The sequence below is a fragment of the Mycteria americana genome, chromosome 23 (assembly GCF_035582795.1).
Source record: "Mycteria americana isolate JAX WOST 10 ecotype Jacksonville Zoo and Gardens chromosome 23, USCA_MyAme_1.0, whole genome shotgun sequence".
In the NCBI taxonomy this organism is placed as follows: domain Eukaryota; kingdom Metazoa; phylum Chordata; class Aves; order Ciconiiformes; family Ciconiidae; genus Mycteria; species Mycteria americana.
In genome coordinates this window covers 5173738-5198287 of record NC_134387.1, presented here as the reverse complement: position 1 = coordinate 5198287, position 24550 = coordinate 5173738, and the positions used below count along the sequence as shown (strand labels likewise).

The 24550-nt window shown below is 60.6% G+C and overlaps 2 protein-coding genes and 1 long non-coding RNA gene across 3 annotated transcripts; 1 reads left to right on the top strand and 2 right to left on the bottom strand.

The window, feature by feature from the left end:
• Window positions 1–1970: 1970 nt before the first annotated feature.
• RHOBTB2 (Rho related BTB domain containing 2) lies at window positions 1971–10206 on the top strand. Its single transcript, XM_075523482.1, has 10 exons — window positions 1971–2264; window positions 5485–5686; window positions 5889–5992; window positions 6106–6291; window positions 6387–7411; window positions 8352–8470; window positions 8555–8705; window positions 8829–8917; window positions 9134–9239; window positions 9315–10206. The coding sequence occupies exons 1-10, from the start codon at window positions 1972–1974 to the stop codon at window positions 9548–9550; spliced, it is 2511 nt and encodes an 836-aa protein (XP_075379597.1). The 5' UTR covers window position 1971; the 3' UTR covers window positions 9551–10206.
• Window positions 10207–11752: 1546 nt separating this feature from the next.
• LOC142420024 (tumor necrosis factor receptor superfamily member 10B-like) lies at window positions 11753–20752 on the bottom strand. The gene is made up of 10 exons (XM_075523488.1): window positions 20430–20752; window positions 16217–16349; window positions 15800–15928; window positions 15198–15312; window positions 15020–15111; window positions 14805–14903; window positions 14647–14687; window positions 14045–14185; window positions 13517–13583; window positions 11753–13370 (listed from the first exon to the last, which is right to left on the bottom strand). The coding sequence occupies exons 1-10, from the start codon at window positions 20496–20498 to the stop codon at window positions 13078–13080; spliced, it is 1179 nt and encodes a 392-aa protein (XP_075379603.1). The 5' UTR covers window positions 20499–20752; the 3' UTR covers window positions 11753–13077.
• Window positions 20753–20993: 241 nt separating this feature from the next.
• LOC142420029 (uncharacterized) lies at window positions 20994–22946 on the bottom strand. Its single transcript, XR_012778678.1, has 2 exons — window positions 22802–22946; window positions 20994–21426 (listed from the first exon to the last, which is right to left on the bottom strand). It is a non-coding gene; the product is annotated as an uncharacterized LOC142420029 (long non-coding RNA).
• Window positions 22947–24550: the final 1604 nt, after the last annotated feature.

Genomic DNA, 24550 nt, shown 5'->3' with positions numbered 1-24550 from the left:
GCCGTGGGCAGCGGTGCCATGCCGTGGGCAGCCGTACCATGCCGTGGGCAGCCGTGCCATGCCGTGGGCAGCCATACCATGCCGTGGGCAGCGGTGCCATGCCGTGGGCAGCCGTGCCATGCCGTGGGCAGCCATACCATGCCACGGCGTGGGCTCGCTGGGGAGCGGTGGGATGCAGCGACTCGGCTGAGACTTGTGTTTCTCCTCCCCCGGAGCAGAGGGGCTGCGAGTAGCGGCCACGTACTCTGTAGGTGCTCCCGAGCCCCTTCCCCTCCCCGGTGCCCTCCCCGGTGCCTCCCGCCACCGGCTCTCTCTTCCCGGCAAAGCTTCCTGCCGGGAAAGGGGCCCGTGCGAGTGCCGCAGCCCGGGTGTTTCGACTGCAAGTGACAATTGTGCTTTTGTTTTGCCTAGCAGGGAGGGGGGCAGGCGGGAATTCGGCTGCCCAGAAAGCTGCCAGGAACTCTTTATGCCACAATTAAGCACCTGCTACAAGAGAGCAAATAAGCCAAATCATGCGGCTGGCAAACAAGCTTTACGTGTTCCTTCCCCGTGACCCACTCCAAGAAGAAGAAAGCTCAAAGCTGCAGCTCGGCTGCTCGCAGCTCCTGTTGCAGGGGAATAAATAGCTTCGCCGTGAAGCCGATAGCTTCGCTGCCGGCTCGCGGTCCCGGTGCGGGCACGGAGGCAGCGCTGGGAGCTGCCTATGCCCGGCTTGAAAGCCAAAGGGCTCCCCCCTCCCCAAATAAGTGACTCCGTCTCCTTCTGCTATGGAGAGAGAGATCCCCGTCCTGCGAGTTAGGTGAGGCGGGGGGCAATGCCGGGAGGCTGGGATGGGGGGCCGTGCCGGGCGTCTGCCGGGGCCGTGATGTAAAGGTGCGAGGTGAGGTGAGCGCTGAGGTTTTGACGCCGGCTGATGCAGCGTTGCATCAGTGCCGGCCGTGCCGCGGGCTGCTGGCCGGCCTGGTCTGAGCGGAAGGGAAGGGGGGGGCCGAGCTTAGCATGGCTCGGCGGAGGCGATGCGGGGGGGAAAGGCAGCAGAAAGCCTTGGGAAAGGATGGCGAGGCGTCACATGATGCGGATATACGGGGTCAGAGCAGCGGGGCCAGCGCGCCGGACGCCTTCCCGGCAGCCACGCTGCAAAGATGACTCTTGAGTTTTTTTATGCCCTGGGGTGGCAGGGCTGGGGGGGCGGCCCTGGGGGGGCCGCGGGGTGAGGAGGGGGCTGCGAGGAGCGCTGCAGGCTGGGGTTCCAAGGCAGTACTGCAGCGTGTGGCCTGTGCTCGGAGAGCAGGGATGGATGGGTCAGCTCTGCCCTCCCGGGAGAACCAGCCCTGCAAGGGGCTGGGGGTGCTCCGGGGGGGGTGCTGGGGCTTGTGAGCAGCCGTGCGAGGGGTCTCCCCCGGCACAGCCCCATCCTCAGCCGGGCTTTTGGCTTGGCAGCACCACCGGCACCGCGCGTGGCCCGGCTGGGACCCCGGGGCTGGCAGCCCTGTGCAACCCCCGTAAAACAAGGGGAGGGGGAAAGGTGCTCAGAGGAGGGGGGTACAGGGGGTGCACCCCTTCCCGGGGGGCAGGAGCCAGGTGCTGGCTGGGGGGGAGAGAGGGGCGGGTTGGGTGCGGAGGGAGGATGGAGGGGCGATGCAGGGGGAGGATGCAGCAGACGAGGGAGGGCAGGGTGGGGGTCCCGTGCAGGGGAGGGCGAGGGGCAGGACTGGGGGGCACGACGGGGGTCCCCCATGCGGGGCAGGATGGGGGGGGCAGGACGGAGACCCCAGCGGGGGCGGGCTAGGGGCAGGATGGGGGTCCCATGCGGGGCAGGATGGAGTCCCCCGCCGAGGCGCCCCGGCCCCGCTGCCCGCCAGCAGCCCCCCCCCCCCCCCCCTCGGGTACCCCCCCCCGGTCTCTCTCAGCCAATGGGCGGCGGCGGGGGGGCGGGGGCGGGGCCTCGGCGGGGCCGCTTGTTTTTTGTGAATGAAAGGCGGGGCGGCCCCGACTGCAGCGCGCCGCTCCGCGCAGGGCTCCGCGCAGGGCTCCGCGCAGCGCCGGGCAGCGCGCAGGGCTCCGCGCAACGCAGCGCAGCGGGCCGCGGATGCGGAGAGGGGAGAGGCCGAGGTGCCGGCATGGGCCCCCGCGCCCCAGGCCCTGAGCCGCGCAGCGCGGCCCCGAGGCGCGCAGAGCCGAGCCGCGCAACCTGCGCCGTGGCCATGTCCGGAGGGGCGAGCCCGGCCCCGGCCCCTGGGAGCCACCGCTTCGTCTGTGTTGGTGTAAGTACCGGGGATCCCCCCCCCGCCGCCGTGCCCCGCTCCGCCTCCGCGCATCCTGCCCCGCCGCCCGGCCCGGCGCAGGGGACGGCGAGGGCCCAGCCCCTTCGCGATGCACCCGCCGCCGCCTTGCAATGCCCCGCACCCCCGGCCTGGGTGCTCCGAGCACCCCCGAGCCTCCTTGCAATGCCCCGCACCCCCGGCCTAGGTCCTCCCCAGCCTCCTTGCGGTGTCCCGCACCCCCGATCCGGGTGCTCCCAGCACCCTCGGCCCCTTTGCAATGCCCCGCGCCCCCTCCCGGTGCTCCTCAACCCCCTTGCAATGCCCCGCACCCCCGATCCGGGTGCTCCCAGCACCCCCGACCCCCTTGCAACGCTCCGCACCCCCGATCCGGGTGCTCCCAGCACCCAGGGGCCCATTGCAATGCCCCGCACCCCCGATCCGGGTGCTCCCAGCACCCAGGGGCCCATTGCAATGCCCCGCACCCCCGATCCGGGTGCTCCCAGCACCCCTGACCCCCTTGCAACGCCCCGCACCCGCTCCCGGTGCCCCCGGCCCGCCGCGGCCCCCGGCCCCGCTGCCGTGGCCGGGCCCGGCCGTGCTGCAGCCCCGCTCGGGGCCCCGCTCCCGCACCGCCTCCCCGCCGCGGCCTGCACAGCCCCGGCTGCTTCCCCGGGGCCGCCCGGGCCCCATCTCGCCCCCAGCCCAAAGCAGCCGGGGGGGGGGGGGGGGGGGGCCGGGAGGTGCCGCGTTATTTTGGGGCGTTGCTGCCGTTTCGGGGCCGGTTCCCCCCGGTTTGGGGGCTCTGCTCCCCTGGCGAGGCGCGGGATGGAGGATTTGCAGCCTGGGAGTTGCTAGGCGACGGCTCCCGGGGTGATGGTGCAGTTGCCTTGGCAACCGCAGGCTGGGCAGCCTGGCAGGAGCAATTTGGGGGTTCTCCTTGAGGGGGGGGCATGTGTGAATTGGGTGCCCGTGGTTTGGGGGGGGGGGGGGGGGGGCTGTGGCGAGCGGGGCTGGGGGGGCTGCTGGCCGGAGCGGCCCTGCTCCCCAGGGAAGGGCTTTTGCCGGAGGGGGGACACTCCGATGTCTCGGCACCTTGGGTTATTTCTTGCTCTCCGGTGGGTTTCGGAGCTGTCCCCCGGAGAAGGGCGATGGCGGGAGGGGGGCTGCGGTGGTGGTGGCATGGTGCTGCTGGAATTGTCCCTGCAGAGAGGCTCAGCCCCCTCCCGGGGTGGTGTCTGGTGGGTGGGGGGCTGTGAGCCACCCCCGTGGGGCCACCGGAGTTCCCCACCGTGCTTCTGCTTTATTCAGAGCCTGCATTTTGTGCCCGCTGCTGTCCCCCTCTTCCTTTCCTCATCACAGGCGCTGAGCCCGTTAGCATTTATCCCTTAATTCCCTCGGGCCACGGACTTTCCGAGCAGGCTCCCAAGCCCCCGGTGCTCAGCTGGGTGCAGGCCGAGCTCCCCACGCGGGGCAAGCATCCAAACTGCCAACCGCAGTTGTCATCTCCATGTGCCTTCCCCCCCCACCGGCTGAATGAGCTCAGCCGACCTGGGAGCACGGCTGGCCCTAAAAATAACCGCAGCGAAGCTCCCCGAGCACTACCAACCCGCCCGGAGATCTCCTGGCCCTACAGAGCAAAGCTGTTCCCCCGGGAGGAGCAGGGGACCGGGGACGGTGGCAGAATGGGATGCATGAGATGGAAACGAATTTCCAGGGGCTAACGAGGAAGGAGACAACCTGCCCTGACTCCTTTTCGCCGTGCAGAGCCCAAGGAGGTTCCTATTCCTGGTTTGCAATGCCCTCAGCAGACGGCATCACCCGCATCCCAAAGGATGGAGGGGACATGGCATGCGGTGACAACTACTCGGAGAAGTTTTGCCTTGGGACCAGCCGATGTTTAAGCGCTGGCACCTAAAGCGACCTGGATTTGTGCCACCCGCCTTTGCCTACGCTTGCCCACAAGGCCTGTGGCTCAATCCCGCACGGTGCTGAGCCCTCTCACGTGCCACCTCCTCCGGGCTGGCGTAGCCAGGTGTGCTCAGAGAGCTTGCACACGGGAGGGAGGTGCTAACATTGGAAAGTCCTTGCCAGGCTGCTAGTTTAGGGAGCTGCGTCCCTGGTCCCCGCGTGCAGGGCTCGGTTGCCATCGTTACCGGGTATTTTAGCTCACTGAGCTTTTGCGCTGGTGGTTTATTATAGCAGCTCGGGAGGCCGGTGCCAGGAGGGGGTGACAAGGGGGAAGAGATTTGCGGCTTTGGGAACTTCAGAGCAATGGGGATGTGAGGGGTTTTTTGTCCTTCTCCCCTTCCCTCAATCTCCTCCCTGCTCTTCTCCCTGGAAATCACGTAAACCCTTGGCTTAATGCTGCCATGAGTTAATTCGGGCTGATTTAGACTCTGGGGCTCTGAAGAGGCAAAGGGTGGGACACCTGGGCACGTCTGCTTGCAGGGTACGGGCACTTCGCTTCGGCTTCGTGGCACCCATAGCACCCAGAGCACCAACCTCCCTCTCAGGAGGGTTCGGGTCGTGCCTGGTCCTGGGAGGCCAGCGATGCCGGGAGCCTTCCCGAAGCCAACAGCCGCCGAGCCTCCGGGAAACGTATGAGTTTCTTCTCCTTTGCTGCTCTTAGCTGGGAGCAAATATCCCCTCCAGGAGGGAACGGGGTGGGAAAAGAAGGCAGGTCGGTGTCGAGGGACAGACCTGGTGCTCCCCTGAGACAGGCATCCAGAGAGGCTGGCAGTGCCCGGGTGCGTGCTCGGTCGGACAGATCTGGAAGCTTCGCTTGCGAACGCTGGAGAGGGAGAAAGGGGAAAGGAGGAGGGGAAAAAAAAAAAAAAAAAGCCTCATCTCACATGAACAAGCATGAGCCAGGGCCGGAGAGACGGGGAGGGAGGAGGGTCGAATCTAACGCAGGGCATGTGTCTGACGCGCGGCAGAGCAACGCACGCTGCCACGAGAACATTAAATTTTAAAGGGGACTGGCGGGGAGCGTGAGCCGGGGAGGGGTGGGCAGCTGCCTTCGCTCGCTGCCTTCACTGGGGCTGCCGGCTGCCGAGCTGCAGAGCTTCCCCCGTGCTGCGAGGGGCTGGCAGCTCCCAGAGAGTAGCAGCATCATCTTGTTGCTTCGCTCCCCTCGGCATCCCGTCCCATCCGGAGACAGCCCCCCCCCCCCCCCCGACGCATCCCGGCCGTGTTTGCTGACCCCCTCTTCCCCCTGCAGGTCCCAATTAATGGATTCTGACATGGATTATGAGAGGCCAAACGTAGAAACTATCAAGTGCGTCGTGGTCGGGGACAACGCGGTGGGCAAGACCCGGCTCATCTGTGCCCGCGCCTGCAACGCCACGCTGACCCAGTACCAGCTCCTCGCCACCCACGTGCCCACGGTGTGGGCCATCGACCAGTACCGCGTCTGCCAGGAGGTGAGGGCTGCCGGGGAGCGGGGCGGGGATGCTGGGGCGGCTCGGCTCACAGATGCCCCGTGGGGACCCCGAGGAGATGGAGTTGCATCCTCCCCGTGGGGGGATTGTGAATTACTCCCCCATGCCCTGCATGTGGTGGGGACGGCCCCGCTCTTGCAGGGCTCAAGGAGTCGGGAGCTGGATGGTGTTTCTGTTCCTGCAGGTGCTGGAGCGCTCCCGGGATGTGGTAGACGATGTTAGCGTGTCCTTGCGGCTCTGGGACACCTTTGGTGACCACCACAAAGACAGGCGCTTTGCCTATGGCAGGTAGGGGAGAGGCAGAGCCTCACGCTGCCCTGGGCAGGGAGGGAGGGCAATGCCGAAACACGGTGGGGTTGGCTCCGTCGTCAAGCTGGACCTTGATCCTGCTCTCCTCACAGGTCCGACGTTGTGGTTCTGTGCTTCTCCATCGCTAACCCCAACTCCCTGCACCATGTGAAGACCATGTGGTACCCAGAGATCAAGCACTTCTGTCCCCGTGCGCCCGTCATCCTGGTGGGCTGCCAGCTCGACCTGCGCTACGCCGACCTGGAGGCCGTCAACCGGGCACGGCGTCCCTTGGCCAGGTGAGACTCTTGTGCCCCGGTGTCCGTGCCTGCCCAATGCTTTCTCCTTACCATGCATCTGAAGAGGTCTCTTCATTATTTCCCCTCTTTTTCAGGCCAATCAAACCTAACGAGATCCTTCCCCCGGAGAAGGGGAGGGAGGTAGCCAAGGAGCTGGGGATCCCCTATTATGAGACGAGCGTGGTGGCCCAGTTTGGCATCAAGGACGTCTTCGACAATGCCATCCGTGCCGCCCTCATCTCCCGCCGTCACTTGCAGTTCTGGAAGTCCCACCTTCGCAATGTTCAGCGACCCCTGCTCCAAGCCCCCTTCCTGCCCCCCAAGCCCCCTCCGCCCATCATCATCGTCCCAGACCCCCCTTCCAACAACGAGGAGCGCCCAGCCCACCTCTTGGAGGACCCCCTGTGCGCGGACGTCATCCTGGTGCTGCAAGAGAAGATCAAAATCTACGCACACAAGATCTACCTCTCCACCTCCTCCTCCAAATTTTACGACCTGTTCCTCATGGACCTGAGCGAGGAGGACCAGCAGAGCAGCACGGGGCACGGCTTCGGGGTGGCCGTCACCGCAGCCGCTGAGCGGATGCTGCACCAAGAGGAGAGGCACCACGGACGGGATTTCCTCCTCCGAGCCGCTAGCTTTGATATCTGCGAGAGCACCGAGGAGGCCGGATCCGGCCAGCGAAAACCGTGCCTTAGAGCCTCCACCAGTGATGGGATCCTGCGGGGCAACCGCTACGAGAACGGGGAGCGTGGGCTGCGGCGGGGAAGGGACCTCTCCTCTTGGAGCCGGGCTTTCACCAGCATCCAGGAGGAGATGGCAGAAGACCCGCTGACCTACAAGTCCAAGCTCATGGTGGTGGTGAAGATGGATGCTTCCATCCAGCCGGGTCCTTTCCGGGCCGTGCTGAAGTACCTGTACACAGGGGAGCTGGATGAGAATGAGCGGGACCTCATGCACATTGCTCACATCGCTGAGCTGCTGGAGGTGTTCGACCTCCGGATGATGGTGGCCAACATCCTCAACAACGAGGCGTTCATGAACCAGGAGATCACCAAAGCCTTCCACGTCCGGAGGACCAACCGGGTGAAGGAATGCCTGGCCAAGGGGACTTTCTCAGGTAGGACTCCAGGCTGGGGGGAGGACCATCCGCAGCACCCCCTCTCCCTTGGACGGGGGGCTCGGAGCCCCTGGCTTTGCCCCGTGCGTGTGTGGGGCGGCCGTGCCGTGAGTCAGCAGGCGCTCGCTCGCCTTCCCCGGGGTTTTTGGTCACACTTTGCGTTTCTGGGATTTTCGTAGCTTTTTTTTCCCCCCCCCCCCCAGAAAGTGTGAGTGTCATGGCCCTTCCGCAGGGTTTCCTGCTCCCCAGCCCGCCTGACAGCTCTGTTTATTTACGGGAAAGCAGCAAAGGCAACTTCCTTCCCTCCCGGGCCCAGATTTTCACAGGGTCATCTGATTTACGAGGAGCAAAGTGCCCTTGGTAGGACTTCCCCGGCCCCGGCTTTCCACCGAGCATCACGTGCCACCAGCTTGTGCCGCGATGCTGTGGGGTGACCTCCGGGCAGGGCTGTGAACGTCCCAGCCTCCTTCTGGCTGAATTTGTTTCATGGGGATGGACCTTGATGTGGTCAAGCCGTCACTGTCAGGGCACAGATGCGTGCTGGCCCCTGGCACACCGCGGGGAGAAGCCCTGGTCCGGGGTGGAGAGCAGAGTAGGGGGGGCAGGAGATCCCCGTTGTCCTTCTCAGCTCCCCCAAGGACTCAAGCTTGGCGAGACATTTTCTTCCTGGGTTTTCCCCTTTGCTTTCAAAAGTGTCGTGATATGCCTTGGGAAAATCCCTCGGAAGAGCCGGAGCCCCTCTGGGACTCTTCCCTGAGCTCCTCTGTGCTGGTGGGGGACGCTGGGGAAAAAAAAATAGAGACCTTTAGGACAAGTTATAGGATATGCCAGGATATCCCCTTCCCTCTGCTGCCCCTGGTGCAAGACATTTTGTGGCAGGGGGTGGCTGAGCCCTGGGTGACGGGAACGTTCCCGGTAGCATCCCTCTGCTTGTCCCCAGATGTCACCTTCGTGCTGGATGACGGTGCTATCAGTGCCCACAAGCCCCTGCTCATCTCCAGCTGCGACTGGATGGCTGCGATGTTCGGCGGCCCCTTTGTGGAGAGTTCCACCAACGAGGTGAGGAGGGACCCTGGGATTTGTGCCGGGAGGGGGGGACAGCTGGGGACGGCCGTGGGGTGACGGCCGGTGCGTGTCTCGCAGGTGGCACTTCCTTACACCAGCAAGAGCTGCATGCGGGCAGTGCTGGAGTACCTCTACACCGGGCAGTTCAGCTCCAGCCCCGACCTCGACGACATGAAGCTCATCATCCTTGCCAACCGTCTCTGCCTGCCGCATCTGGTGGCTCTCACCGGTGAGTCAGGGCGGCTGCAGCGGGACAGCGTCCCCCCCACTGTCCCCAAGCTCGGTGGCAGCCCAGCGCTCCCACCGCCACCCTGACCCAGCCGCCCCGTAACCCTGTGTGTCCCCCCCACAGAGCAGTACACCGTCACCGGTCTGATGGAGGCAGCACAGATGATGGTGGACATCGACGGGGACGTGCTCGTGTTCCTGGAGCTGGCTCAGGTAGGACAGGACCCCGTGCTGGCAGGGCTGGGGAGGGGGCGAGGTGCAGCGTGATGCCACGCAGAGGGGTCCGGCAGCGCCGGGGGATGATGCTGTCCTGGCAGAGAGGCCAACCAGGTCTGGGCTTGGATGTCCATGGAGGAATAGGGCGAATTCCTCCTGCTTTGCCGCTGATCTGTGCCGTGGTGCCTCTGACGCGGTCTCCGTCTCTTCCAGTTCCACTGCGCCTACCAGCTCGCTGACTGGTGCCTCCATCACATCTGCACCAACTACAACAACGTCTGCCGCAAGTTCCCCCGGGACATGAAGGCCATGTCGGGAGGTGAGCGGGGGCTGGGGCGGGATGACGGGGGTCCTGGCGGTCCCGGTGCTGTCCTCACCCCCCCTCTCCCTGCAGAGAACCAGGAGTACTTTGAGAAGCACCGCTGGCCGCCGGTGTGGTACCTGAAGGAGGAGGATCACTACCAGCGGGCGAAGAAGGAGCGGGAGAAGGAAGACTACCTCCACCTCAAACGGCAGCCCAAGAGGCGGTGGCTCTTCTGGAACGCCTCCTCCTCCCCTTCCTCCCCTCCTTCATCGTCGGCAGCCACAGCCTCCTCTTCCTCCTCCTCCTCCTCCTCGGCTGTGGTTTGAAAGCCCGTCCTTGCCCTGGCTCCAGCATCCCTGGGAGGAGACGGGGAGGAGGAGGAGGAGGAAGGGTGGGATGACCTGCCCCAGCGCCAGGCGTGGAGCGGACGCCACCGGCCGAAGCCCCAGAGGAGACGGTGGTAGCAGGGGCCTGTCCCTGCGGAGAGGCTCGGGGTCGGGCGCCAGCCCCCGACGCTCCTGGAGCCCTGCTCTGCCCACGCCGCGGCTGCCAGCACGCTGCGGGACCGGCAGAGACCGAGCAGCAGGAGAAACTCATGTTTACAGGAGCACGAGGGCTGTGTTGTGGGTTTATTTTGGGGTTTGTTGTTTGGTTTTTTTTTTTTTGGGGGTTTTTTTTTTTTTTTTTGAACATCAGCAGCATGAGGAAGAAGAAGAAACCCATCCCGCTTCCACTTGTAATTTGTAACCAGAAGCTGCGGGATACGGTTTGTTCGGAGCCGCTGTGGGGGTCCTGCCACCCCCTTTGACCTGCAGCAGGGTCAGGCACAGTGCAGGGGACCCCGGTCCCCAAATGCCTCCAGGCACTGCAGCATCCCTCCTTCTACTCACAAGTGGGGTCTGTCCTAATTTGGGGAGCAGGAGGGGACAGGAGCCCTCTTCTCCCTGCCTCTTAGCTTTTCATTTTTGTTTAAAAAGAAAACTTAAAGCAAAAAAAAAAAAAAAAACCCCAATCCCAACCTCCCCCCCCCCCCAACCTGCCACAGCAGAAACCAACCCCAGGCCCTTGGCTTGGGATTTTAGCCTGGAAGGCTCCATTGTAATAAATGGTATTTTAAAAGCCCAGCGTGGTCCCTGTGTGTTTGGGAGGAAGCGGCTGGACACGGGGCATCCTTGTGCCCTGCTTGGGGTGACACCAGCACCCCCCCCCCCAGCGCTCCCGGGATGGACAGGGACAGCGAAGCGTTGCAGGATCCAGCCATCAGCTAAACCCTGGCCGCTGCGAGGTGGCTTTACCGTCGGACTAACTTGGCATGTCCCACCCGGGTCCTTGTAGGTGCACAAACACAGCGGGTACGTGGCAGGAGAAGGCAGCGCAGAGCTGCCTGCCCCGGGGGGTTTGCAGGATGGTCAGGCAGGGAGGGACCCAAAACTCTGCTCGCCCTCCCCAGCCGGGAAGGAGAAAGCGCCTTTGAGCCCATCCCTGGCAAAGAGGCTGATGCTGGAGCAAGCACCTAGGGATGCTCCGGGTAGGGATGCTCCCGCTGGCGTTCCCTGCTGCTCCGCGTTGCTCCTCTTCCCGGCTGGCCTCGGTAGAGCACCTTGGAGTCACTCTTTTCACATGCTCATCCTCGGCCATGGATGCAGGAGCAAGGTTGCGGCTCCAGCGAGCTTACACTTGGTGTTTTCACACTTTGCAGCACCAGCGAGCAGGTAGGACGACAAGTTTCTTTCCCTTTCGAATCCGGGCACTCGCCGCTGCTTCCGAGTCCTGTTTGCCTTCCCCAGGCCAGGACTCGAGCCCCCGTGTCCCGGCACTAAATCCTGCATGTGCCTGGCTCTGCAGGAGCTCCCTGCCCAGGTTTGCATGCTTGGGAGGCACGCTGGGGCTGCCTGCGACAGGACCTCCGGCACGAAGCCTCCTGGCAGGTCACCGAAAGCTCCTGCTTTTAGCACTTGCCCCAGACCTGCGTTATCGATAAGCCCAATTGCAGTGCAAAGGCTGGCGGGCAGCTCAAGGGGGCTTTCTGGGGCACGCAGAGCCCTTTCCTCACTAAGCACTGCATGGATTTGCAACGCAGCTATTGCAACACGCAGAGCCCTGGCTGGGTGTAGCCAGAGCGGGGAGCACCGCAGCCCCCCAGCAGCAGCAGCTCCAGCACGGGGGTCAGCAGCATCGCTTGGCCCCAGGGTCCCAGCCCCTGCGCGCTCGAGGGACTGAGATTTCAGCCTCCTACTTTTGCAGGTGACTAAAGAGCACGGGACACATGGCATAGGCGTAAAGGCAGAGCCCAGGTTCACTGCTGAGGGCTTTCCCTGGCAGAGGCATCGCTGGTGGGGACCGATGCCGGCAGGATGCCGGCGTGGCAGAGCACTGACGCCGTGGGCTGGGTCCCCAGTGCCACAGGGAGCGGCTGCCGAGCATCTGGTCCAGCTCCTTTGGTGCCCACTGAAACGTAGAACAGACCATCGCCAGCATTATGGCAGAGCGAGGGGGAAAAAAAGAGGAGAAATGAGGAGGATTTTTTTTAAAGTTTATTCTTCCTTCATAAAAAGACATGTAAAAAGTGGAAATAGTAAACTGGCTGGGCCAGAGCTCTGTATAAAAAACACACAATCATGCATAGTAAAAAAAACTACTATTTTTATATTAGGTTTTAAGTTAATATCTGTACACGTTTACAATTACTAAATAAATACATAAATACAAACTGCTGCTTGTGTTCTATCTACAGGATTTTTCAAGTGTTGGTGAGGAGGGAGGAAGAAGGGGCAGCAGCGGAAGGGACGGGTGCTTCGCAGCAGGGAGCAGCCCTGGCTGCAGAGGGGGGCTGGCGATGCCCCTCGCGCTCTCCCGGCGTGCTGGGGAAGGTCCTGCTGGGCTGGGCTGTACCGGGGTGGCAGCACGTGGAGCCAGCTCAAGTAATGCTTTAGTTTTTCCAGCCAAGTTGTCCCTGAGCTATGTGTGAGAGCCAGAGCAAAGTGTTTGAGAAGCAATCTATGCGGCTCGAGGATGGATGGCGGGTACTCACAGTCATGCTCAGACCTCAGTGCATTCACCTTTCCATGCTGGCTGGAGACAGACGGGGACAGCAAAGCCACCCCACGGCCGAGGGAACGGGAACTAACCGATTTGGCCCAGGGCATGGAGAAGGAGGTTTCTGGCACACTGATAGTTTGCTGCCCACGCTTCCCCATCCCGCTCCGAGAAGGAGCTCACTTGCTCCCTGCGCTGACCCTTTTCTTAGGCAGCCCTAGTGATCACAGAACGAGTAAATCATTCCCACCCTCCTCTCAAAAGTCCAGTTTCAAACTGATTCCTAACAGCAAGCAGAACCACTATCAGCTAAAATGCAATTCAGTCAACAGCTTTGAGAAAGTAACCCAAAACCCCAGTTAATGCTTGCCCACCAAGCATACAGTATTAAGCTTGCTAGCCAGCTTAGAGATGTTCTACAAGCAGAAGCCATTGCATGATGCCAGGAACCCCCCAAAAAAGGATGATCCAGTTAAAAATCACAGGGACGCCTACATCCTGCAAAGGCCCTTCTCTGCACTGATCCTGAAGGCGTCCGTATAGTACCAGTGCTTCCAAGAGATGGTCCCAGAGGCAGCTTGCAATAGTTTTAGGCTCTTTGCATTGACCCAGTGAAATCAAGGCACCAGCCTGGATTTCCTAAGGAAGCACCGACATCGAGCCTATAGCTTCAGCAGAGAGGACCACGAGGCTTATCAATGGCTTCAAAAAGAAAAGAGCCACACAAGAGCTATAAAAAGATAAAACTCAAGTGTTCTTAGAGGTATTCATAGCTTCAGCTTGAAGCGGGAGGGAGATGAAGGGCCTGCCCTGCTCCTCAGCTCACTTCGTATTGAAAAGATCCCTGCTGGACCAGCTTGGAGGAGATGTCCTCTGCAATCCCTCCGAGATTGATCTGGTGCAGGGTCTCCAGCAGCATGTTCACAGAGGCGTTTATCCCTTGTCTGTTCAGCCACGTGTTGAGCATCTGGAAGAAGGGCTCCAGCGAAAACTTGTCGTTCATCTCCGCAAGGGCAATGTCGTTCTCCAGCAGCTCAAGGGCTCGGCCATATCTCTTCCAGTCCTTGCAGGGCACTCCTTGGGCAAAGATGTCAAAAGAGCGTCGCAGAACTAGAGGGGGGAAGGGAAAAGCTCAGAGAACGGGGTAGAGCACGGACAGCTGGGCCAGAAAGGATTTTGCCCAGAAAGCTCATCCCGCAGGTTCACCCCCTTCCTGTCCCGTTCCCCCCCCATATCCCCTGGGCCCCAACACTTACGGATAACGGGGTCTTTTCCTTGCACTGGAACCAGATTCCTCCTGGGATATGACGTCGGCCCCATCACCTGCAAAGACAACGTCCTATAGCACTCAGCAAGCCCCAGCACAAACGCTGTCCCCAAGCCCCATTAACGGGGGTGGTGTTGGAGACCTTCTCCCTCTCTCCAGGGGCGGTTGGGGCAGGAGATCACCACACCCCCCCCAGGACATCCATCGTTCCCCAGCTTTGGGATGACAGCAGACCACAAGCAGCAGAGAGCTGCCTCATGGGTCCTGGCCACGGAGAGGAGAGCTGTCTGTTTGCTCAGCATCAGCATCAAATCTGCAGAGGACTCTGGCAGCCGACTGCAACAAGGAGATTTTGCAGTCCTGAACCCACAACAAGGACAAGAGACCCTTTGCCATCTCCGTGCAGAAACTGTGGTCCAGCCCTGGAAGCCACCCCGAGCTGATCAGCTTGGCGAAGGCAAAGGAAAGCGTCAGACCTCGGGCGAGCACGACAGAGCAGAGGGGCACGCTCACGTACCTCCAGCCCCGGAGCGCTGGGAGTCACTGAACCCGGTGCCCTGGGGAGCAGCTGATCCTGGCAGAACTGCTCGTTGCGGACATTGTCCTGCGTCCCCAGACTCCCACTCCGGTACCTCATCAGCCGCTGCCTCAGGTAGTCCTGCAGCAGGAGAGAAGCAGAAACCAGCCGAGTCAGGTAGTCCTGGGAGGGCAGGGCTCACACGCGCCCCTCAGGGATGTCATCTACGGCAGCAGCATCCATCCTGCCGTGGTTTCAAGGGCACGGCTCGCTTGCTCATCTTGAGCTTGCAGGGGCTCCGGTACAGCACAGCCCTCCATTTAACCCGGGGTCCCCACCAGGGACCCTGGATGTGCCGGCACCTCTGCCAGGGAAGCGATAACGGCACTGGAGAGGGGGCTGCAAGTGCCCCATGTGCAGCAGGGCACTAGCAGAGACTCTCCTCTGCTGGCCCAGCTCTACCACATCCCTGCAGGGGCGAGACTCATCCTGCTGCTCCTCCAGCCTTCCCAGGAGCTGCAGGCAAAGTGGGGAGCAGGGCGGGGACCTCACCCCAGCCTGGCAAACAGAGCCGCCACCCCCCTGCCACCCCCGCAACTCACCACCACGCTGCAGGACTTCCCGCTCAGGTCTCGCCCATCTCCTGGAAGATGAAAACAGTGCTGCGATGCCTCTTCCCCCAGGCAGGTACCTCCTCCCACCCAGCCCACACCCACGCAGAGCCCCCGGCCGGGGCGAGCGCTCCACACCCGGTGCTCACCTGGGGAACGGTGGCAGCAGCGTTTCCAGACGAAGATGGAGAGCAGAAAAAGGACCACAACTGCTCCCACCACCGGGACGATGGTCACGATCAAGCTGCCTAAAGCGGATAAAACAGGGTGTGTGGGGAGCCGCTCCTGGGCTCCTCAGCAGCGGCAGCAGCTCACACCTCCATCCCTCAGCCCGTCTCCCCTCCTCCAGCAGCCCCCCGCTTACTAGAGGAGCTGGAGAAGGTGCCGGTGAAAGGACCACACTGGCGGTCGCTGTGCGGCGTGCAGGGAGCCTGCTCCACTTCGTCCTTGGCACACCTGGGAAAGGGGAGAGACGGGGCAGGCTCAGCGGCTGGGGCTCCCAGCACAGATCCCGGCGGGACCCACCACGTCACCCAGCTCACCGGGGCCGGCACTTCTGGCACATCTCGCAGGGGTGGTCCGGGGAGCAGAAGGTGCCGTTCCTGCAGGCGCACTTCGTGTCGCTGACGGCTCGGCAGGGACTCAGCTCCACCTGATCTGCAGGCGAGAGGAGAGGCAGCTCTACCCCAGCCCCTCCGCACCACGCTCCTCCAACCCGCTTCCTTCGTTAACGCGGCTAACAACCCGAGCTGACCTGCAAGCCTGGGGAAGACCAAGTCACTCTCTGCTGTGGAGTTTCAGCCTTACGCTTTCCTGCCCCACACCTCACCATGCCCAAGAGAAAAGCAATGCTCGCATCAAAGCTCCACGAGCAGCCTACAACGCTGCCACGAGCCCAGTCCTCCTGGTCCTTGCTGGATGGAGGTCTCGTGTCCAAGCTTTGCACAAGGGACGCTGCATTGAACGGAGACATAGGTCTGGCACAAGCCGCTACACCAATTCCAGACCCAGCCTGCTCCCCGCACCCTGAGCCGCTCTTTGGGGGTGCTGCAGGTGACCGTGCTCTTAAATAGAGAGGTCTCTGGTCAGCTGAACCCAGCCCGCGCTATCAGCCAGCATCGCCCTCTTCCGCACCAGCTCATACCTTCCCTACACGTCCGGCAGCCGAGGCACTTGGGGAAGTCATTTGGGTATTCGATGTATTCATCATCTTTACATGGCAAACACTTGCTGGAGCCATTTTGCTCTTTACAGTGCTCTGCAACGTAGGTGCCTGCAAGAAGGGGTGGAGGAGAAAGAAAGGGTGTATCTGTGAACATACAGCGCAGGACAGAGATGTCTTTGCAGAAAGGGAGTCGATTCTGCTGTCAGTTCAGTTAAGAGGGAAATTAGGAACCATCAAAAGGAAAACATTCACATAATGAGCCCATAGATCTCACGACAGCGGAGCAGGGGAGAGCCAGAGCACCCACGGCCTCCTCGCAAGGAGCAAGGACGCGCTGGGTCTGCAGGCAGAAACACAGCGAGGCTGCACATGGTGCGAGGTTCGAGACCATCTTACCCGCAGGGCACTTCTTGCAATAGCGATCGCTGTCTTGGACTTGGTAAAACTCTTCCCCTCCCCTGCTTGGGTCCAAGGGATCCACCTTGTCCCTCCTATCCAGCGCTACTGCTGCAGCAGCTCCCAACGCAGTCTTCTGGTAAAAAATACAGAAAAACGCAGGTTAAAAACCACCCCAAGTCCACGGGGCAAGGGAAGAAAGAGAAGGGCAAGAGCTGCTCTGCCCGGGGTGCTCAGGCAAAGCGGGAGAGAAGCTCTGGGATGGCTCAGAGCCGCTGGACCTGGCGGCCAAACCTCCCCTTGATGCAGGTGAAGGGCACTTTCCCCCTACCAGGGTGGTTATTTCCTTGGCAAAGTATAAGGAGGAGGTTTGCAGAGGGATTCCTGCGTGCCAGGTTATCAGCAAGGCAAAGGCTCGCTAACGCTTCCTTAGGATAACATCAGGCCCCCTTTCCTTCCCCAATTTCTGAGTGCACGAACCAACAGCACCGAAGAAAATGGAAGGGTAGGGAAGAGGAACAGGGAAGGCGTTTGTGGGGAGGAAACCGGCCCCGTGTCAAGGCTGGTACGTGGCTCCCGTGCCCACAAGAAACACCCGGGCTGCTCCGGGCTCCCAGGGGACAGCTCGGCCTCCAGCGTTTCCGCATTATCCCCGTTATCTTGCTGCGGATCGGGAAGCCAACGGCCCCGTTTCCGCCCGCCAGCTCACTGCGCACCTTTCTGCTGGCTCAGCTCTTTCTGTACCGGCTGGGTCGCTCCAGCTGCGGGGGGACGATGCTCGACAGGGACAGCCACTCGCCCCATCAGGGTTCGGGGGGCCTTTGGGTACCCCATGTCCCCGAAGGGGACAGTGCCCTTGGCATCTCAACCAGCACAGGGCACAGCTGCTCCATGATATCAATGGATACAAACCTGCCCCTACCTCCAGCCCCTGCCCCTCTACCCTGGGTTACAGGGAGGGACGATGCCCGGCCATGCTGCGCGCTGCACAGCGGTGACAGTTCTGGCAGAGGCACTTTCCCCTTTCCCTCCAGTATGCAGGGCATGAAACCTGCCTCTTAAAGCAAATATTTCTTCTGTGAGTCAGAAGCTGCCTCGAAAAGCTGAAACAATAGAGACGCAAGCCATTCCCTGAGCTGTCCCCTGAGCCAGCCCGGCCATCTACAGAGCCGATCCCCCCTCCTCCTCCCTGGACACTTCCCGCGCTTGTACAAGGAAGGGTGTGAGCACCAAAACCGGCCGCAGCAGGTCCAACGGTCACGGGGCTGCAGAGGGTGACGCAGACCCACAAACAATACCATGGAGCCAGCCGGGCCACGGAGAGGGTGATCCCCCACCGCCACCACGGCACAGACCCCCTGAGCCTCGGCCAGCCCGGGAGCGGGGCCATCTCCAGACCCTGACTTGGAGGAATCAAATCCACATCCCTCCAATGGCTTCTGGCTCCGCATCTCCCGCTGCTGCTTTCTCCAGCTGGGAGGGTTTGCAAGGTTATAAAAGTGCTTTTCTATCCAGCTTAGGAGGTAAGTCTGGCTTTTACCTCCTAGCCACAAGTAGTTCTCAGGGCTTTACCCACTGTGGTCTTGAAAGTCTTCAGGGACTGAGGCTGGGCAACCTGTCCCACCGCCTCACCGTCCCCACGGGGGAATAAACAAAGTCTTTCTACCCCATTCAAACTCTGCCAGGCCACGAAGGTGATCAGAGCAACAACACAGCGTTATCTGCTGTTTGGAAAGGCCCCTTAGGCACAGGATTTCATTGCTTTTCATGAAACAACGACTCAGCAGCGCTTGCACAAGCCCACGATAAGGTTATCGGCCCGCACCACCTTCCCCAGCAAGTGCAGTTCAAGTACGCCAGCCCACCACAGAGCCCTTGGCAGGCGAGGGCTGCCATTCCTGACTAACCTACCAGCCTTGCAAAGCGCGGGGAGAAACCAGGCTGGGAGCCCTGGGCTAGACGCAATGGTATTCAAGAGTGGTTTTCACCCACAGTAAACATCCCAAGAAAGCAACGTTGCCTCAAGGCAGAGGAATTACCAGGCACAGGAATCCCCAATACCCTCATCAGCTAAAAGCCACTTCCTTCTGGATGAGCAGGTCTGGGAAAAAAGCTCTGGGAAGCATGAAGCTTTGAACTTTCCCTTCTTCCATCCCCGATTTGTTTTTTCTCCTGAAGTGATCCCAAGGAAGGAGTCGGACCCGACAGCAGAAGACAGACCCCTCGCTGAACTCCCGACCACCAACGAACATCCGTACAGCATCAATACGCAGCCCTTGATTGTAGCAAGAGAGGCTCTTAGCCAAGAGTATTAAGGACCAGGGATAAAAGAGGTGCCAGGCAGACACCCGACACGCCTCTAATCCAAGGGCACAGGTCTGACGAATACGGGGATTTCCCCCCAAAACTTTCCACGGATGGAATTTGAGCTCCCGCAAACACAGAGATCCAGTGGCATTCCTCCCCGGGAGCCCGTGGCCCAAGTCCAGGCATGATGCAACAAGCATTGGTGAGCAGAGGAAGGAACTGCAGCCACAATATCGTATGATTATCACGTGGGGCATCATTAGTCCCGATCAGTTCGCCCTCCCCTTTTCTTTTATTAAAAAGGAAAAAAAAAAAAGTAAACGAAAAAGGCTGTTAAGAGTGTGCCCTTAGGTGATGGGTTTAGTAAGGCTTGACTTTAACAGGCAAGTCTAAATAAACTCTCATAAACAGTACAGGAAAGGAACTGGACGAGAAGCTGACTCTCTTAAAACCTGTTACGGGCAGTGCTGATTTCAGCGATAGCAATTCCAGCGCGGGAGCAGCAACCACGTGTCCCGCGGCCACGGCTCCGCTGGCCTCCCTCGTGGCGGCAGGGACGGCAGGCCAGCCCCGGGATAAAACTCAGGGCAGGATCCCTGGGATAAAACTCAGGGCAGGATCCCACTGACTTCAGGTGAGACGAGACTTTGGGTATTTCCGAGCTCTATAGCAACGCCCAATCCATGAGGAAATATGATACGCGCAGGTAGGATTTTCTGTCCTAAAAGCCAGCGGTGCTAAGAGTTTGGACATTCTTTGGGGAAGCTGGAGAGGCAGCATTCCTGCACCAGGCAGCCCAGAGCTGCCCGCATCCCACCCCGATACTTTCAAACATCCCGTGCAGTCTTGGCATTGCCACAAGATCCCGACACGGAATGGCAAACAAGGTTTGGAAGCGAAGGGAACGGAAATCCCCTCCGGCACAGGCAGCGCCATAGGACAAACCTCCAGCCCCACGGCCCCTCCGAGCCCCACGGCCCTCACACCGTGCACACGGCCACCCAGCCAAGCGCTTGCGCACTTGCCCGCTGCCCCACACCCAGGAGGGCTGAGATCACCCTTCCCGTCCCACCTCCACGCTGCTGCTTCTACCCTGCCCCACAGCCTCAGCCCCCCCATGCCCTGCAAACCTGCCCAGGTGAGCCCCCACAGCCCTGTTCCCCGCCCAGGGGCCCTGCCCAGGTGAACCCCCCAGCCCACACCTGCCCAGGTGAGCCCCCCTATAGCCTCAGCTCTCCCCACAGCCCCTATGGCATGTGAGCCCCCCTATAGCTTCAGCTCTCCCCACAGCCCCTATGGCATGCGAGCCCCCCTATAGCTTCAGCTCTCCCCACAGCCCCTATGGCATGCGAGCCCCCCTATAGCCTCAGCTCTCCCCACAGCCCCTGTGCCATGTGAGCCCCCCTATAGCCCCAGCCCCCCCACATCCCCTGGACCAGGTGAGCCCCCACAGCCCCTAGATCAGGTGAGCCCCCCATAACCCTTGCTCCCCCCATGGCCTCTGGACCAGCTTCCCCCCCATAGCCTCTGACCCATGTAAGCCCCTACTCCCCGACACCCCCCCCATAATCGCTGGTAAAGGGGACCCCCCCCAATCCCCTGCTCTCCCCGAGGTGAGCCCCCAGCCCCCTGCTCCCCTACACCCACCGGCGCCCCCCATTCCCACAGCCCCCCCCACCTGGCTGGACCCGCACCCCAGCCCCAGGGCAGCCCCCAACACCCCTGCTGCCCCCTCCCCACCTCGCCCCCCCTCGCAGGACCCTCTCCCAGCCCGGCAGACCATGCCCCTCGACGGCGCGGCAAGCCCGGGCATGCCGCGGCAGCACCGGGCAACACCGACGGGGGTCCCCGGGTCCCCCCCGGCACCCACCCGGGATCCCCACGACCGGTACCCGGCCCCACGCACCGTGACCAGCACCAGCACCAGCAGCGGGAGGCAGCGCCTTCGGGGCGCGCCGCGCAGCGCCGAGCGCATCTTGCGCGGGAGCGGGGCGGGGAGCGGAGCGGAGCGCGGCGGCCGCGGCACCGGGCACAGCTCGGGGATGAGCCCGGCACCGGGCACGGCTCGGTACAGGCCCGGGCACGGCTTTGCCACGACGGGACGAACAGCTCTGGGTGAAACCAATGGGGCAATGTGCGGTGCGGCGAGGCGGACGCGCTTATATAGCGACGGCGGGGGGCGGAGGAGGAAGAGGAGGAGGAGAAGGAGGAGGAGGAGGACGACGACGACGATGATGATGATGATGAGGAGGACTACCACTACTACGACGACGACTACGACTACGACTACGACCTCGATGATACGACCTTCACGACTCCGACGACGACAAAGAGGGCTGGCCCAGGGCAGGCTTCTCTGCCAAACCTCCTCGTACTCCTGCCACCACCGAGAAACCGCACCAGGGTTTCAGTGTGGGGCTTGGTAACAGCCCGCTTTGCCGGGGAAGCTGAACTTCCCTTTCACAGCACTTTTTATGTTTTAGCACGTCTTTTTTCCTTTCCCCCCCCCCCCGTGCTAGAATTGGTTTTGAAGCTTCCCAAATCAGATCGGAGCCATCAGAAATGCTTCTCCCAAGGTGTTCTCGCTTCTCCGCCTGGCATTTTTTCCCCCCATCACGCCGCAGCCACCTGCGCAAGCAAAACTGTGCGAGCGACCTGTGCGAGCAAAGCCACAGGTTTTTATTTCCCAGGAAAAAGGGGGTTACACAAATATGCCTTGGTGAGAAATCCTGGCCGCTGCCGGAGGGGCCACGGCGGCACAAGGTGCAAAGGCACAGCACGGCTCTGCCAAAACGCTCGCCTGTCTTGCAAAACAGTCATCTTTTTGCTTCTGAGCTGGAAAGCGGGGAAATTCCGCCCCTGGTTTGTTGTTTTTTCTTTCTTGTGTGTGGGGGGAACTTGAGCTGAAAGGGAAAAAAAATTAAAAAGTTAAACCTTTGGACTTTCTGCCCTTACACAACCAGCTCTTCTGCAGTCAGGTTATCTGGGTAGTGTGTAAGAAAAATTACTCCAACAAAACAAAACTGAGGCAGAGACATGGTGACTTGTTAATCTTTTCCTAGCCCTGAACTCCGAGCTAACTAATCCTGGTGTGTGTTAGCAGGATTCAACAGCCCAAGGGTTCAAGCAGCCTCCCTCCCTTCCTCAGAGATGCCGTGACTCACCGGAGGCTGCGGATGAATAACTCGTGAGTGACGGTCCTTTTCTAGCACTGCCCAAGGCAGAGGCAACCGCAGGTGAGAGCCTGAAAGCGGGTTGCAGTGCTGCAGGAAAAAAGCGGCTCACCGGGAAAAAAACCTGCTCGCCAGGAAAAAACCTGCTCGCCAGGGGAAAGGGCTCAATGCATTGAAAGTCTGGGAGCAAACAGGGCTGCTGACCAGCTCACCGGTGTCATCATCGGCCCCGGGGCTTGGAGGAAGGCAGCCGAGGCTCCTTGGGTCTAACGGGATCCCGAGGCTCCTTGGGTCTAACGGGATCGGCAGAGCCGTAGCTAACCCGCTCAAGATGTGGATCTTTGGGAAGCATCTTCCCTTTGGTGACCACAGTCATGGTGGAGCGAGCGCTTGTGCACCCAGCTGTGCTGAACAATGGAAACCTGGTTTTCTCCTTGGAGAAGTCAGGGCCTGCCTATGCTGAAAATCAGCTGAAGCGTGATTTGAAGAAGAAGAATTCCTGGTTGTTTCCTGGGTGGGTACTTCTATTACAAGCCCCAAAAGTATGCAGGGCCTTTTGTTTAACCAAAACCATGTGTTCTGTGCTCTAGATACCACTGACTTCAGCTGAAGTCATTTGAGTCCTTAGAGAATAATTAAGTTTTCAATTAGGTCAGAATAAATGCTAGTCCACGGCCTCATTGTATTTGCGTCTTCTGTGCATATTCAGTGGGATGGGGGAGGACCCGGACCGTCCACTCTCCAAAAAACCAAGCCGGTGCTCTTTAGGGAACCGCCGTGTATAAACTCAGAGGGGAAGAGGCTGGATGTGGGGCAAGGAGGACGCAGAAGTGGAGATTCCCAGTGTGCCCCATAGTTTAAACTGGACCCTCAGATACATCTCAGCAGCAGGAGGTGAACCCTCAGCATCCAGACCCCGAGACCTCATCCTCCTCCTGCCAAACACTTGTTCCGAAGCCGCAGTGCCTTCTCCGTCCGTCTCAATGTCCCCATTTATACAATCGGACTAAGAGAGTTCTCTGCACCGACAAACCACAGAGATAATGTTTTTGCACAGCTCCAAACAAAGACAGCTTTATGCCCAGCCCGTGGGTATTTAACCTACCGAGCAAGGTTGGCAATGCTCGCCCTCTCCCACTCCCCAGCCGTCCTGAGGGGTGGGACGCCCCGGCAGATACGTCATTCACCCGCCAAGCAAGAATTTCCACCTCGGCCGTGCTGGCATGCCGACTGTTTCCATTTAAGGCAGATTTGCAGGGCAGGCTCTGGTCATGGGCGAGAGAGGGGTGTGTGTTTATCACCCAGGGACAGGCCTCCCAGCAGGCACCCAGTCCTTATCGCCAGCGGGCTGTTCATCCCCGTGGCTCCCTCTGAACCAGGAGCCCCCCGGGAGCCAGGGAGGCTGCACCGCAACAGAAACATGGGGGGTAAATTAAACAAGTTGAGAAGAAGAGAGGACCCGCCGTGGTTTTGGGATACCAAATTCCCCCCCTGCTTCCTCAGCTCTGTTGCAAGTGGAAAATAAAATGAGTGCAAGGGTTTGAGCAGGACCGTGGCTTGCCTCCCACTCCCTCGCCGCAGGGAGAAGGGAGATTTGAGCCCAAACTGCCCACAGAGGACAGCCGTAATAAACGGCCGTCTGGGGAAGCCTAGTTTTATCAGCCACGGTTAGTGGTTAACCTCGCGCGAGCTGGCTGCCCCTGCCGCGCTCGACAGTTCAGACCCTTGAAATACTCGCATCCTGCCTAATGTGCCGTCTGTTTGCTCATCGTCCGTCTTTAAAAGAGATTGGGGGAGTGAAGGTGGCTCTAATCTCCCCTTCCAGAGCATCTTTCTTTTAACTGTGATCCTCAGCACACCCCGGGGAGGTGATGGGGTACGTGCCTATATATATATTATTTTTGAACATCAGCACTCAGTGTTACCTTCAGCTTTTTGTTGCCTCTCGGCTGTTTTTGTGCCTGGGAGGGATCTGAAGCCGCCCGATAATTTTGACCTTCCCCCCTCCGGATAAACAAATGATTTGTCTCATAAATGCCTGGTTCCTCTTTAAAAGAGGGAGGAAAAGGTCTTGCGGGCAGTTCAGGCTGTGAACTTCATGAGGATGGAGCTCAATTCCCCACTGCACTGCAGCCCTTTCCCTGGGCAAGCCACACCATCCCTCGGTGCCTCAGTTTCCCCTCTGCAGCAGAGGGATGCTCAGACTTCTGTCTTCACTCCCTTTGCCTGCCTTATCTTTGGGGTTTGGGACATGCTCAGGGCAAGCGGGTGGATTTCCTCATCCTTTTTCCCTTCACCTTTTCTGATGCAGTTTCCCTGCCTCCGAGCACACAGCCGCTGGGCAGGGGAAAGGGTTAAACGCTTCCCCTTCCCCTACCAACCCAGAGGGCTCCTAAAACCAAGGGGAAACTTTAAACAGCAAATGCAGAGTCTGAACGAATATCTACTCCTTTCCCTGCCCTCCCCTTCCCTCCTCTCTTTCCTCCCCTTAAACCGGGACTTAAAAGGAGCTCTGGGATGAAGGAGCGCGGTGAGGGTGTTGCAGACTGTGAGCTGCAGCCCAGGCTCCGTATCCAAACCAAGGCACCTGCCTGCTTCGAAACTGGAGCAGAAACCTCTGGCTCGGCAGGTCTGAGGCTTGAAATGGTAGATATTGCATAAAATCCGGCTTTCTGCTCAACCTTGGAGAGTCCCATCCAGGTTAAATTTCCGTGGGGTGAAGCTAGGATGTTACAAACTCCTAGCAAAGCCTGTGGCCGCCCTGCACATGGTCTGATCTCACAGCCCAACTGCTCTGGCAGCAGCAAGACCCGCTGGCTCGGCAGAGCAGAGCTGCCTCCTGCCGAACCGCTGC